The sequence below is a fragment of the Puma concolor genome, chromosome D2, assembly GCF_028749965.1.
Source record: "Puma concolor isolate L17-30 chromosome D2, mPumCon1.1.hap2, whole genome shotgun sequence".
In the NCBI taxonomy this organism is placed as follows: Eukaryota; Metazoa; Chordata; class Mammalia; order Carnivora; family Felidae; genus Puma; species Puma concolor.
Genome location: NC_141677.1, coordinates 56598860 through 56613126, shown reverse-complemented (window position 1 = coordinate 56613126; position 14267 = coordinate 56598860). Strand labels below are relative to the sequence as shown.

The 14267-nt window shown below is 45.6% G+C and overlaps 1 protein-coding gene across 2 annotated transcripts; it reads left to right on the top strand.

Annotated features, from left to right (window-relative positions):
* The first annotated feature begins 260 nt into the window (after positions 1-260).
* On the top strand, positions 261-13171 carry OPALIN (oligodendrocytic myelin paranodal and inner loop protein). Of its 2 annotated transcripts, XM_025917799.2 has the most exons (6): positions 265-979; positions 3662-3697; positions 7572-7607; positions 8614-8733; positions 10100-10156; positions 12551-13171. In XM_025917799.2, the coding sequence occupies exons 1-6, from the start codon at positions 839-841 to the stop codon at positions 12725-12727; spliced, it is 567 nt and encodes a 188-aa protein (XP_025773584.1). In that variant the 5' UTR covers positions 265-838; the 3' UTR covers positions 12728-13171. The 2 variants fall into 2 exon arrangements, with proteins under 2 accessions (XP_086536643.1, XP_025773584.1); XM_086680517.1 differs by lacking the exons at positions 3662-3697; positions 7572-7607 and having other exon boundaries at positions 261-979.
* The last annotated feature ends 1096 nt before the right edge of the window (positions 13172-14267 follow it).

Sequence of the window (14267 nt, the reverse complement as noted above, 5' to 3'; positions counted from 1 at the left end):
CTAGAACAACTGTTTACCAGTCATTCCGATCACTTCGTCTGCTCCTCTCCTAGGGGGTCTCCCTTGTTCCGATTGGGGTCTGTCTGCCCTTGCTGGAATATACATTCCTCAAGAGTTGGGGCCTCATTTGTCTTTATCACCAAGGCCCAGAACCATACCCAGAAAACCCCTCGACATACAGGAGCTGTCAAAAAGATTTGTTGAATCATGATGAATGCATTCATTTAAGTGACCAAATGTCTTGGTCATAATTGTGTTGTTTCGTTGGCTTGGGACTCCAGCTCTCTCAGTGTTTTAAAGAAGCAAACTCTTAACAAAGAACTCATACAAGATATAAAGCAGTCCATGTCAGCGGCTTCCTCCAGCTCTAGGAAGGTCCCCACTCAACACGCGAGAGCAGAAGGGGGGCAAGGTCAAACTCCCCACCAGGCAGCTCATTGACCAGGGAGTGTGTTCACTGCGGTCCCTCGAACACAGAGCAGGCTCCAACACCGTCACACGGGCATCCTCGGCGTTGATGCTGGTGGGGTGCTGACCCCATCGTTGCCGGGACAGCGGTCAACACCGAAGCCTGCAGCAGGGGAGGGTGCGGCCAGCCTCGGCCTGTGTAACCCATTGTTTGTAAAGAGCCACTGGCCGCAGAAGGCACCAAGCTCTCAAGCCAGCCGTGGGTTCTTGGCTGAGGAACGAGCCTGGAAAGTAAGAGAGAAAATGAAAACAAGGAGGGAGGCTGACCCGGGCCATACACGGTGACCATGAAGCAGGACGCCATCTCCCCGACGGGTGGGCGGAGGACTCGGCTACTCCCCTGGCCATACAAGGCTTGGCCAGAGCTCTCATGGGGCCACACCCCTTGTGTCACCCTTGCCCTCCCAGCTGTGTGCTCTACAGATGTGAGACACAAGCCAGTAACACCAGCAAGAAAGGAGCTTGCCGAGGGCGGCGTCTGGAGAAGGTTCTCAGGAGGCTGTCAGAAATGGTGAGTAAGGCTAGCATCTTTTCTCACCCTGTCTTCCTTCCTCACTATAAAAAACAACTCCCAGGCATTTAAAGCTCACATCTCGTACTGCAAACGTGACTCTACTCTGGGTGCTGTGACTTCAAGGGACTTGGTGTTTTATTATTTTCCTATAAGTAAAATACTAATCATTAAATCAATTCTCCTCTAATATTTGCTGATCTCATCTTTCATTTTAATATTAACATTTTGCTTTTAACCCCCCCCAAACACACACACACAGACACACACACACACACACACACACAACAAGGGCGCAAAGCACATGTTTCAGCTAAATTCATTTCCCAGTTGAAGCAGGGGGTGTGATCCCCACCCTTCTCACTTGCTCAGTCCGCCTTCCGTTACGTGATCTGCAACATAGATACTGGCGAGTTGCATTGGAAGTGTTCTGATTTTCTTACTGACTTGTGACACATATTTGGGCGTGACTCAATCAAAAGAAGTTTGCTAAGTTAGAAGAGGCTTCTGTGGCTCCTTTGTTAAAGAGGTTATTAGAAGGAGATGAATTCTGGCTTTGGAGTTAGGAAGATCCGTGATCTAACCAGACCCAGACCACTTGCTAGCAACCAATCTCGGTCCCCACACTCACCACGTAGGGACGATGGCCTTTCCCTTATGGGGCGCTTATGCATGCGGTGTCTGATACACAGTGTCCCCTCAATAACAGTGAGTAATTATCCTGTCTCTCCCTCCTTCCCCTCACAAATGGCAAACTCATAATGAGTGACACTTGACCAGTGAGCTCCTAATGTGCCTTCATCTGAAAATATTGTATACTGCTTAGACCAGCAATAAGTGTATTGTGGCAAATCCCTGTACTTGGAATGTTGCTAATCTATGCATGCAATTCCATCCAATAGGAACTTCCCAAGTGGCTTCCCTGTGCCCTGCTCCATGCTGGCCAGGCCTTAAAGAACGTGACACCGTGTGACTCCCCCCACCCCTACACACCTGGAGTATTTTACAGTTTGGAAGGAGCAGTTACAGATGTTGTTTCCTTTGGGCTTATCGTGCGGGATGGGCAGGGCGAGTTAACATTATCCCTCTTTTAAGGATGCAAAAACTGAGCCTGGGAGAATAGAGTTGCTGGGAGGAAGTGGAGACCAGAGAGTCTGAGTCACTTTTCCAAGGTCACACAGTTACTAAGTGGCTGCGTCTGGACTGGAATCCAGATCAGGAGACTCCAAGCCTCAGCCCACCCAGCTGCCTCTCTGAAGGGTACTGTGTCAGATTCTACCCCCCCCACCCCAAATGTATGTGATGTTTTTCTTTCCACGAGGGCACCGTACTGTGTCTCTACAAAATATGAATGTCTTTCTGGAATTGGCCAAAATCTTCGTCATCCAGATATTGATAAACAGCACATGCAATGGCCCACTTGCTGCCCCCCCTTTTGCTTCCCCCCAAAGGAAGCTTTGTCTTGGGCCTGCTGACATCAGTACCCAGTATTCACTGATGAGATAAGGCTCTGGGCAGCTGTGTTCAATACCGTGACCACCGAGAGTCCTTGCAGCATCTCTGGGCTTGGTTGGTATTGGCCTGAAGGGCAGTGGTTAGGAGCCTTGAGCAAGAAGACCCCGACCTAAGGTGGCCCAGATATTCCTCTTGCTCTAACATTGTCCCAGAAGAGTGTCTATCTTGGTCTCGGTAAAGAGCAGCCTGAAAGAGTGGCATTGGCTAACCCAAACTGTGGTGACAGAGCATGGGGAGAGGGAGGAGGAAGGAGCCACTGGAGGCTCTGGGCAGGCTCACGACTTGGCGCCTCAGTGAGCTCACAGTCCTTCAATATGGCTCCGCATTTGGGGGAGAGATGAGGCTGGGTGCTGAGTGAGGGGGTGTGCAGAGGGTTTACCCTCTCCTCTGTTGTCCTGAGTAGCTGCACTTCAGCCCAGAACCTGTGCCTGAGACTCAGCACAAACTAAAGCCTTGTCTTTCTCAGGTTCTGCCTCCTGGGAACGGGGTTAAGGAGCAGGTGTTCTTGTTGGAGCATGACCCTTGTGGGTCTTACTTCCTACCCCCAACAGAAAGTACCAAATGCTTTTAAACTCACACAATTCCTTTGGGGCGCTTGGGTGGCTCAGTCCGTTGAGCATCTGACTCTTGATTTCAGCTCAGGTCATGATCCCAGGGTCTTGGGATCAAGCCCCACCTTGGGCTTTGGGCTGGGCATGGAGCCTACTTGAGATTTTCTCTCTCTCCCTCTGCCCCTTTCCCCTGCTCTCTCTCTCTCTCTCTCAAGTAAAAAAATAAAAACTCACACAATTCCCTCCCTAAAAGGAGTTCTGGGGAAAAACAATTTTCAATACTTTGCTGAATTTTTAGTACTGTCTTTGCTGCCCTCTGGGTTGGGACCCCTCAGCCAATCACTGGCTGGCCCCTTAATCTGACCTTGGCTGGGGATCTGAGGAGGGGAGAGGGGGGTGAGGTTGACTTGATATTGAGGGAGGAACTCCCGATCCCAGCCTCCTCTGCTCCCTTTCTGTCTTTGGAGACCGAGATTGGGAGCAGAAATTGGGAGGTGACTGAGCCTGTGGAATTAGTAAGTTTCCTTGTGACCCACCAGGGTGAGTGACAGTTAGTAGGGGGTCTGGAGCCTGACTGACCATTCCTGGAGCCTTAATATTTCCTTCTCTCCTCCAGAGTTTCTCACTGAACTTCACACTGCCGACCAACACGGTAAGTGCAGTGGGCCCCGGGCACCAGGCAAGTCAGCACATCTGACTGGGGGTGGGGAGGGGGGCAGAGCACATCACACAGAGCTCACGCCAGGGGATAAGTGGCTGGTTGTCAAAGGACTTATGAATAGTTGGGGGGGGATGCCACTGAGACAAATGTTTTCAATTATAAAAATTATAAATACTTTTTTTTTAGAGAGAGAGAGTGTGAGCAGGGGAGAGGGGCAGAGGAAGACAGAGAGAGAGGGAGAAACAGAGAGACAGAGAGAGACAGAGAATCTTAAGCAGGCTCCACACTCAGCACAGAGCCTGATGCAGGGCTCGATCCCACGACTCTGGGATCATGGCCTGAGCTCAAATCAGGAGTTGGGTGCTCAACCGACTGAGCCACCCGGGCACCCCTAAATAAACATTTTAAAAGGAAAATAGAAAAAAAATCAAAACACCTAAATTCCCATCAGCAGAAAACCTTGGTGCTTCTCCTTCTAGTCCTGTTTGACTTTACATATATTTTGACTTTTGTTGTCTCTGTACCACGCATGATTTTATACAGATTCTGTGATAAAAATTTTCCATCAGCCTTTATAACCGTAACTGAGGATAGTCACATGGTATTCCTTCAAGTGAATTATCTCTTTAATCGGTTAACCACAATTAGGAATAATTTTGTCATAAAAATCGTTATAGCTAAATCCTTGTCTGCATTTCCTTAGTGTATGTTCTAGAAGGGGCATTGTTGGGGCGACAAGAATGAACAGTTTATGGCTCTCGAGTCTGGCCTGTAGTTGCAAGTCAAATGGAGATTGTCGGTTGATGATGGCGTATAGTCTCAGCCCATAGCCGCTCTTCTGTCTTCTGTCCTCCTGTTGTGTGGAGATAACGCAGCCAGGGTTGTTTTCTGACCAGTGGTGCTGCTATGATGGAGCTAGGCACTTTCCCAGCCCAGATTTTTAGTGGGTTTAGCTGTGCCAAACTTTTCTGATAAGTTGCATGGTGACTCAAAGAGAATAAACTGCATTTACCTGATTGGAGGATGCCTAAGCCAGGGTTCATTTTTAAAAAAAAATTTTTTTTAATGTTTATTTATTTTTGAGAGAGAGAGAGAGAGAGACAGAGCACAAGCGAGGGAGGGGCAGAGAAAGGGGTAGACAGTTCATTTTTTTTTTAATGTTTATTTATTTTTGAGACAGAGAGCATGAACGGGGGAGGGTCAGAGAGAGAGAGGGAGACACAGAATCTGAAACAGGCTCCAGGCTCTGAGCTGTCAGCACAGAGCCCCACCTGGGGCTTGAACTCATGAACTGTAAGACCGTGACCTGAGCTGAAGTTGGTCGCGTAACCTACTGAGCCATCCAGGTGCCCCGGCCAGTGTTCGTTTTTACTGTAACTTGGGGTCACAGCCCGGAAAGCAGTGGAAAGGTGCCACCTTGTGACTCACGGCCTGCCTTCTGGTGCCCGCTCCCGGCCGCCCTGGATCTCTGTACCTCACCTTCCCGGGCACCCACCCTGCCCTCCTGGCAGAGGCCTGACTTGCTCTGCTCCCTGCTTCAGCCTCTGCCTGTTGTCCTCACACAAACATCCCTATTCCTTCTTCACCTGTCAAAACCTTGTAATGTGGTCACCGCTGGAACATTCCCCCAGCTGCTTTCCCCCCCAGAGAAATCAGCAGGTGTATAGAGACCCCAGGTTCTGTCTAATCCTGGCTTGGCTTAGCCTATGAAGGTAACTCAGAGAAGCAAGAAGCCATTGCTCAGGGCAGTGGTGGTGAGTGGGGGGTAGGGCGGATGCCTTTATGATGCTAGTCGTCACCTTTTGTAGTACTTTCTTTGTTAGTAGCCCATTTCTCTGAGGACTGTCCCCTCCTCCTATGTAGGGCAAACGACCATCCCGGTTAGTCTGGGGCTGTCTGGTTTCAGCACGGATGTCCTACATCCTGGGCAAGTTCTCCAGGTGGTTGGTCATCCTACCCAGCAGTTATATTCTCTTGCATGACCTCCCCTTGTGGTGTGAATGACCCGGAATGCCGGTGCCCCGGGAGGTAGGGGAGAGGTACACCTGGCTCATCAGAGCCTGTCTGCAGGGGGTTTGGAACAGGGCACACACGCAAGTCGGTCTCTGCTGAACAGCACTGGACAGTCAAGTACAAACACTGGGTTGGGGTGCTGCATTTGGTCATGGAAGGCAGTGTAGCACCACGGTTAAGGGCATGGGCCCTGGAGGCAGAGCACCTGGCACCCACCACTTAGGGCTGTGTGACCTCACACAAGTGGCTTCACTTCTCTGTGCGTCACTCCTCTCATCTGTAAACCGGGAGTCATTATTGTCCTTCTTCACGAGCTGTTGTGAAGAATAAACGAGCCAATACAGGAGAAGTACTTGAACAGGCACTTAGTAAGTTCTCCCTAATTGTGAGCGGGCACAATTAGCAGAGCAGAAAAGCCCATCTGGAGACAGAAAGAAGGAAGCAAACAGGCAGAGAGGAGTGCATGTGAAAGGTTAGGATGCCCAGGAGAGATGGAGAGATGGAGACATCCCACAAGGGATGGCTCCAGTCCCCGGAGAAGCCAGATGCCCGCTGGCCTTTGGCTCCACGCGGCATCCCGGCATCTTTAGAGGTAACTCTTTTTTTTTTTCTTTTTGCCAAAGCCAGCCCAAGTGAATTTCTAAAATCTAAAGACAGAACATCTTACCTGAAACAATATTGGACTCTTCCACCACTCTGAGAAACAGAACACTTTTGGCAGATAGCAGCATTAAAGTGGTACTGAGGGCGGGGGGCGGGGGGGGGGGGAGTCTGTGTTTAGGTAAAAGTGTAACCATTTAAGTATAAATCCCCCCTCTGATGGGAGCTCTTTGAGAAAGAGACCTGGGCTTGGAATTCAAACACCCAAGTGAGATTCGATTTACGGTTACCCCTGGAACCTGGGGAAAGACCCATCACTTCTCTAAGATCTATTTCATTTTCTGCAAGATGGAGACAGTAAGTAAAAGCCCAGGCCCCAGGGACTCCAGCGTGCTCACTGAGGTTGATGATGAAGTAAATGACAGGTCTGACCAGAACTTTGCCAAGTTCAAGGGAAAGACAAAAGCATACACTTCTGGTGCTCACTGGACCCTCATAATAGCCCTAGAGGTAGGTACTAACATCCTTATTTTGTAGATGAAGAAATGAGGCCCCTTCGCCTGAGTTGAGAAATCACCATTTAACTCTGGACACGTGTGAGCCAGGGACGTATGCTTTTAACCTCACAGGGCACAACTTAGTGTAGTTTACGCCGGTTAGTGGCTAACGTGGAACTCTGTCCCTTGAGATTTATTGATCTGGGCAAGACTCTCACCTGGAATATCTCATAAATGGATGAAATCTGGTTCCCCCACTTGAGTGGAGCTATGAACTGGTCACATGTATTCACAGAGATTCACAACTTCAGCTATCCCCCAAAGCTATTTGCGTTGTTGCATATTTGAAAACAGGTAAGGCTTCCTTAAAGAAACTTGCGTCCACCAGTATTAATATTTGTTTCCTTTCTAGCAATGGGCACAAGTGGTCCAAAGCCTGATGGAAAGGCTGTGGGAGCTAGGGACAGAAGAAAGCTTTTTTGAGTTGTAAAATGCTTTATTGCACATCCACAGGGTGAATAAGAAAGACACCACCAGAATTTCTGAATTCTCTCTCCTTATAGCCAAATTTCATTCCTTCTTACCTAGAAAGCAACCAAGAAAGGTTCTATTTGGCAGTTATTGCCATATGTTATTTTCAATAGAAAGTTTAGCAAAGGGGTAAACTTTAGGCATGATCGCTTAACCTTTGATGGACTGTCTTGTATGATGTGCAGATTTTGTTTCTTTAAGATGTGTGTTCTTTTTTCACACAGACTTCCTCCCCAGTTGTAACAGGTGGGAAAGAAGCAGTAAGTATATCCCTAAATTATGGAGCCTTGGTTTGGTCACTTACAAGAAGGAAATAATAACATTCCAGCCATTTCCTACCTTTGTTTTAAAGATTAAAGCTCGATACGTCACCAAGCACAGAAGGCGGCTCAACAATTATCCCTATGACCAACTCAGCTTAAAAATGAAGGAGAGCATGCAAAAGTCACAGACTTTGTTAAGCGGGAAAAAGCTGGACACGAAAGAGTAGATACGTTTCATGTGCATCTAGATGATGCGGGCAAACAGAAGCAAAACTAACGTATGGTGATGGATTTCAGGATAGTGGTTACACATGCTGGGAGTATGGGGCGGCTTCAGGGCTTCCGGCAATGTTTTGTGTTTTCATCTGGGTGCCGGTTACCTGTGTGAGATCATCATGCGAAAAGTCATCCAGCTATATATTTATGATTTACATAGTTTCCTATATGTACGTTATATATGAGAGCTGAGCGTTTACAGGGATTCTGCAGATCACCTTTGATATTTCCAGATAATCTATAAATCTGAAAACTTATGCGGATACAAGGATGGCTGTTTCCACTCAGACTGAAGCAAAATGGACATTGGAAAATTAATTGCTTAATGCATATACTGTAAATGAATCTAAAGCTTCACGTCCGAATGATGTGGAATATAACTTTTCACTTTTTGCCACATTGATAGGTTAAGCTAGTATCTAATAGCTGTTTTGAATTGTTTCTCAGCTTTTGCTGATGTTGATGAGACAGAATGGCCTGTTCATACCCTTTGCCCATTTTCCTACCTGATTTTCACCCCTTTTCCATTGGTTTAAACCGTGTAAATTAAGTCCACGAGTCATTTGCCATGGATGTTGCAAACCTTTTTTCACAGTATTTTATTACCCGTTGATTTCATACATGACACTGAGAGGCCATGTGGGGGGTTGCTTTGTTTTATTTTTAATCAATGGAACTTTCCCTTTATTCTTGGAGGAACTGACTCTGCCCTTCTCTCTTTTGCCAGGACTGTGGGCCTTCTCTTGGGTTAGCAGCCGGCATCCCGTCCCTGGTGGCCGCAGCCCTGCTGGTGGCTTTACTGTTTATACTGATTCGCCGAAGAAGCAGCAGCAAGGAGTCCGCCGAGGTGATCAGCAGCTTCTTTGGTTCTAGATGTTGTAGCAGGAATCAGTATTTCAGTGAACTGGCTTCGGGCTGAGGGTGTCAGAATCCAAATCTGTGTTCTGGGGACACGATGGTGAATGTTCCTGTCCCTCCATTTCTATCGCAGACTGAAGATAGTACGCTCCAGGCAGAGCTGATGTGTCACACAACCTTCGCTTCAGGAAATCTGTGGCAACAAGCATGGTGTCTGGGGTGGCAAAAAGTGGCAGTGGAGGGGGACGTGTGTTGCCATGGCAAACGCACGTCTGTACCGTGGGTGTGTTCTCTAAAGTCGAGAACCAAAAGGGCGCGGGCTTCATAAAGAGAGTGGAAATAATCTCAGGAAAGATAGGGGGTGAACAGGTGCCGACATGTCTATGGTGAGGACACGTCCACAGGCATGCGGCTCTGTTGCCCTTTGCCCTTTCTCTACATCTGAGCACACATCAGTCACAAGGGAATCTACCAACTCCACCCCTCCAAATGCCGGATTGCTCTGGAGACCGTGCTCAGAAGTCAAAGGCCCCCCCAGACCACTATCCGAGAAGCTTCCGTGGTTATAATACAACGGTGTCGTGTGGACTCTGGGTTCTAATTCCGTCCTCTATTTATGAACAGTCCTGGTTGTTCTCATATTAATAAACGTTAACGTGAGATAGACAATCGAGGCTCTACCCCGGGCTCTGCCACTTTATGAGTTATATGATCCTGAACAAGAGCCTCCACATTTTCTGTGCCTTGGTTCACTCTATTCCAAAATAGGGGTCAGAAAAACTGCCCTCCCTATTTTAAGAGGTAGGCAAAGTTGTCAAGATGCACTAGGATTATGGTTGTAAAGATGTGTTGACAAGCTGTAAACTTTAAACATATTAAGACATATTATGGTTGTTGGTGGTGTTGTTAATATTTAAATCATAGCTTCTTCAATGCACTTTAAAATCATCTAGGAGGCTACAAAAATACCAATCACCAAAACCGATTAAATTAGCACCTCTGGACAATAGAGCTACGGCATGGAGAATTTTAAATATATACTAAGGTAAAGAAAATGGTATAATGAACTCAATTATCAAAACGTGGCCAATCTTGTTTGACCTCTGCTCCCACCCACTTCTCCCCACTGTCAACCTGGGATTCTTTTCGAAGTAACTTACAATGATATTTCTCATTTATGGAATTTTTGAGGGGATGGTTATTATCTGTTTGCTTACTTTGTTTTGTTTTTAAAGCTTTCTGATGATTCTTATGTGCATGCAGGTTTAAGAACCATTGGTTTTAATCATGGTCAGGGGCGAATGCTGGGATCCTTCATTTATTCTTTCCTTTTAAATGTATTTTTACCAACTTAGGAAAGTGAGAGGCCATGTGAAATTTCAGAAATCTATGACAATCCCAAGATTGCTGAGGTAAGAACTCTTGTTTAAAATCACTGTAGATCATTGATACAGTAAGCAAGCTAAGGGTTTTTAAGCCGTCCACCTACAGGAGAAGTACCGTGTGAGCACGTGTGGAAAAGAGGTGGCCCAGGGAAGCTCAGGCACAAAGGAGGTTCTCACTGTGTGTTTATTGGCTGGACAGGAATTCAGGGTTGATTGAATATTAGAAAGCCAATTTAGGGACACCTGGGTGGCTCAGTTAGGTGTCTGACTCTTGATCTCAGCTCAGGTCATGATCTCACAGTTTGTGACATCGAGCTCTGCGTCGGGCACTGCGCTGACAGCAAGGAGCCTGCGCGGGATTCTCTCTCTCTCTCTCTCTCTCTCTCTCTCTCTCTCTCTCTTTCTTGTTCTCTTAGCCCCTCCCCCACTCATGCTCACACACTCTCTCAAAACAAACTTTAAAACAAGAAAATGAGTATTATTTATTTCACTGACAAATTGAAAGAGAAAAGTTGTGTGACCATCTCAACAGAAGACAGTCCAAATAAATTAAACAGCCATTTGTGATGTGAACTCTTAGCCAACTGAAACTAGAATAGGAACTTCCTTAACCTGAAAGAAGACATCTTTTTACAAATTTACAGCAAACATCATATCTAAAGGTAAAATATTAATGAATTCTCTTTAAGATTGGAAACAAAACAAGGATGATCTATTCAATACTGAATTCTATTCAGTACTGTACTTTAGGTCCTAGTCAATGCAGTAGGATAAGAAAAAGAAGTAGAGAGGCGCCTGAGTGGCTCAGTCGGTTGAGCGTCCGACTTCGGCTCAGGTCGTGATCTCGTGGTTCATGAGTTCGAGCCCACGTCGGGCTCTGGTGCTGACAGCTTGGAGCCTGGAGCCTGCTTCAGATTCTGTGTCCCCCTTTCTCTTGTTCCACCCCGGCTTGTGCTCTCTCTCTTTCAAAAATGAATAAACATTAAAAAAAAAAAGAAGTAGAAATTAACTTGAGAGGGGGAGATTCTTTCACAATGTGTACATATATCGAATAATTACATCATACTCCTTAAACATCTTACAATTTTGTTTGTCAATTATATCTCAATAAATACTAAAAAAGAAATAGAATAAGGAAGAAAAAGAAGTAGAAATTGTAAGACTGGAAAAGAAGAAACAGAATGTCATTATTTCCAGATGATATGATTATCTACATAGAAAAGCCAAAGTATCTACAGATAAATTATTAGAATTAAGGAAAGACTTTAACAAGTTGCCTGGATATGAGATCAATATACAAAAGCAATTTGCATTTCTAAAAATCATTAACAACCAATGGAAAAAGTAATTTTTAAAAATGCCATTTTGTAGAGGTATTAAAAATATGTAGACTGCTAAGGAATAAATCTAACAAAAACTGGAACCCCTTTATGGGGAATAATAAAACTTCAGTAAAAGGTATTAAATAGGACCTAAATAATGGGAGTTACATACCATGCTTCTGGATAGAAAGACTCAAGAGGTAAAGATGTCAAACAACCTCAAATCAATCTATACGATAAATATGGATTCCAATATAAATCCCAACAGATTTTTTTTTACAGGGAACTCAATAAAAGCCTACTAAAATCTGTATGGAAGAAGGCAGGGGAAAATTTTTAAATAGCAATGAATGGACAGAATGAAGAGAAAACAAATAGGAAGATGGTACATTTAAACTCAACCACATCAGTGAGTTCACTAAATGTAAATGGTATAGGGACACCTGGGTGGCTCAGTTGGTTGACTCTTGATTTTGTCCCGGGTCATGATCCCAGGGTCTTGAGATCAAGCCCTTCATTGGGCTCTACACTGAGCATGGAGCCTGCTTGAGATTCTCTGCCGCCCCCCTCTCTCCCTCCCTCCCTCTACCCCTCTCCCCTGCTTACACTCTCTTCCTCTCTCTCTCTCTCTAAAAAAAAAAGATCTGCAAAATATTTTTAAAAATGTAAATAGTCTAAATATCCCAATTAAAAGGCAGAGATATAAAAATCAAAATTTACATCAGATTGAATATAAAAACAAGATCCAACCAAATACTGCCTGGCAAAAACTCAATTTAAATATAAAGACACTAATAAATTAAAGGTGAAAGGAATGAAAAAGAAATACCATGCTAACATGAAACAAAAGAGAGTGGAATGGCCAGAAAAAAACCTGCCAAGGCACTAAACTTGGCAATTATAGGCCTCTCCTCATTTGTTTTCTGTCTCTCAAGGATCACATCCTTTCTTGCCTGATGTCCAGCGTCTTGAAAACTTGTTTTAAATGTTTTTTCAGACTTCTGGTTGTTCAGGTGGGAGGGTAAATCTGGTTGCTGTTTGGCCAGAAGCAGAGGTCTTTCTTTGCTCTATTTTTGAAAACCCTGTTTGTTTTCTCAAGAATCCTAGGAGGTCACCCACACATGAGAAGAATATTACGGGAGCAGAAGAAGCCCACATATATGTGAGGACTGTAGCAGGAAGTGAGGAACCCATGCATGACACTTACCGTCCTACTGTTGAAACGGAGAGAAGACGGGGATTGTGGTGGCTTATGCCCAGACTGAGTCTGGAATGACGCATTTCAGTCAAGGAGAAGATATGGAGCTGGAACAGAGCTGAAAACCCATGGATTTTTGCTCGGAATGAGGAGAGATGCCAAGCTGCTTCTTAACCTATCTAAATTTCATGTGTAGATCTGGAAAACTTTCAGGTTGGTTTGTCTCTGTAGGTGACAGAGCTAAAGGTTCATTCCAACACTCGGATCTTGTTGTTTAATAAGCAGTGAAGCACCAAGTGAGGTCCAGAAGGAGCCCTTTGATCCTATTCCTGACCTATGCTTTTCTTTTCTTTATGATTTTGGGGAAGGGACTTGATTTCTGTGTGTTTTGCCTTATGTTTTTTCACATCTCTTTTCTCAAAAAAAAAAAAAAAAATCATCAGACCTGGCTTCTGTGGGAAGGTTGGCCAAGGTCAGCATGGTGCAAGCTGGGATATAAATAAAACTTAAATTGGATTATGAGGGGAAGCAGTTTCTTATTTCTGAACATCTCAAGGTAGAAATCCTGTGGAGCCATATGTTCCCTGACTACAGGGGTAGCACATGCTCCCATTTGTGTCTGTGCTCAAAGAGTATTTAAGGAAGGCAATTCTGCAGTAGACTCTCTCTCCCTCTGTGTGTGTGTGTGTGTGTGTGTGTGTGTGTGTGTGTTGAGGGCAAATAGGGTGGAGTGAAGGCAAAGGTCCTTCCAGGAGATTAGAAATGAGGGCCATATCCATTTTGTGAGAATGGAGGGAAAGGCTCACGTCCTTGGACTTGTGTGGGGAAAAACTCACTGGCAGGAAGAGAGGGCAAGAGGACTCTGGATGAACACAGGACCAAAGGGATGGGCTAAGCAGCAATTTTTTTGCCATCTGAGGAAAGCCTGAAGACACACCAGCTGGCTCAGGCCAGGACTTCAACATTGCTTCTGTGATGGAGCTTCCGGGAGTCCTGGTTCTGCCATGCGGGGCCATTGCTGGTGAACAGGCAGGGTCTCCTAATGGGAGAGCCTGAGTCCACGGCATCTCAGGATCCATCCACCAATTCCACTCTGATATGTTGTGGAGACATTTCTTTCTCACCCTAGGGCCTCTGCTTGCTCAGAAACATGACCCTCTTCTTCAAATAACTAAGAACAGGTTCTACAAACCCAGTTACTGCCAATGCCAACACGTGCTTTCGAAGCTGCCTCCCTTACCTGGGGAGTGTCCCAAGATGAAAAGACCAACAAAAAGTATCTCCCTGAGAGGAAAAGGGCCACTAAGATCCAGAGAGAGACTCAGAGATAGAAAATAGGGGATATATTCCTTTGACGTTTAAGAAGTTGTACTTCTGAATGAAAGCAGTGGGAATACATCTCGTGTGTGGCCTTGTGCTGGGTGCCCAGGGAAGCAGCTCCATGGCTGAGAGAAGGAGCAGACAATGGCTTGAGCAAAGTGAGTTAGTACCCCCTCCTCCAGAAGGGACCCAGAACCCCCTCCAGAATCTTCTCTCCTCAAGATAAATCTTAAACTCTTCACTCTTTCATTTTGTCACATTTTTGTTTAGAATATTTTATAGTGTTTGAGTGAAAAAG

Excerpts from the sequence above, each read along its gene's own strand:
- OPALIN (XM_025917799.2), top strand. The coding sequence starts at position 839 with ATGGGGCCACACCCCTTGTGTCACCCTTGCCCTCCCAGCTGTGTGCTC. Across the intron at positions 3,698-7,571 it reads TCACACTGCCGACCAACACG|ACTTCCTCCCCAGTTGTAAC; the intron begins GTAAGTGCAGTG and ends TTTTTCACACAG. Across the intron at positions 8,734-10,099 it reads GCAGCAAGGAGTCCGCCGAG|GAAAGTGAGAGGCCATGTGA; the intron begins GTGATCAGCAGC and ends TTACCAACTTAG.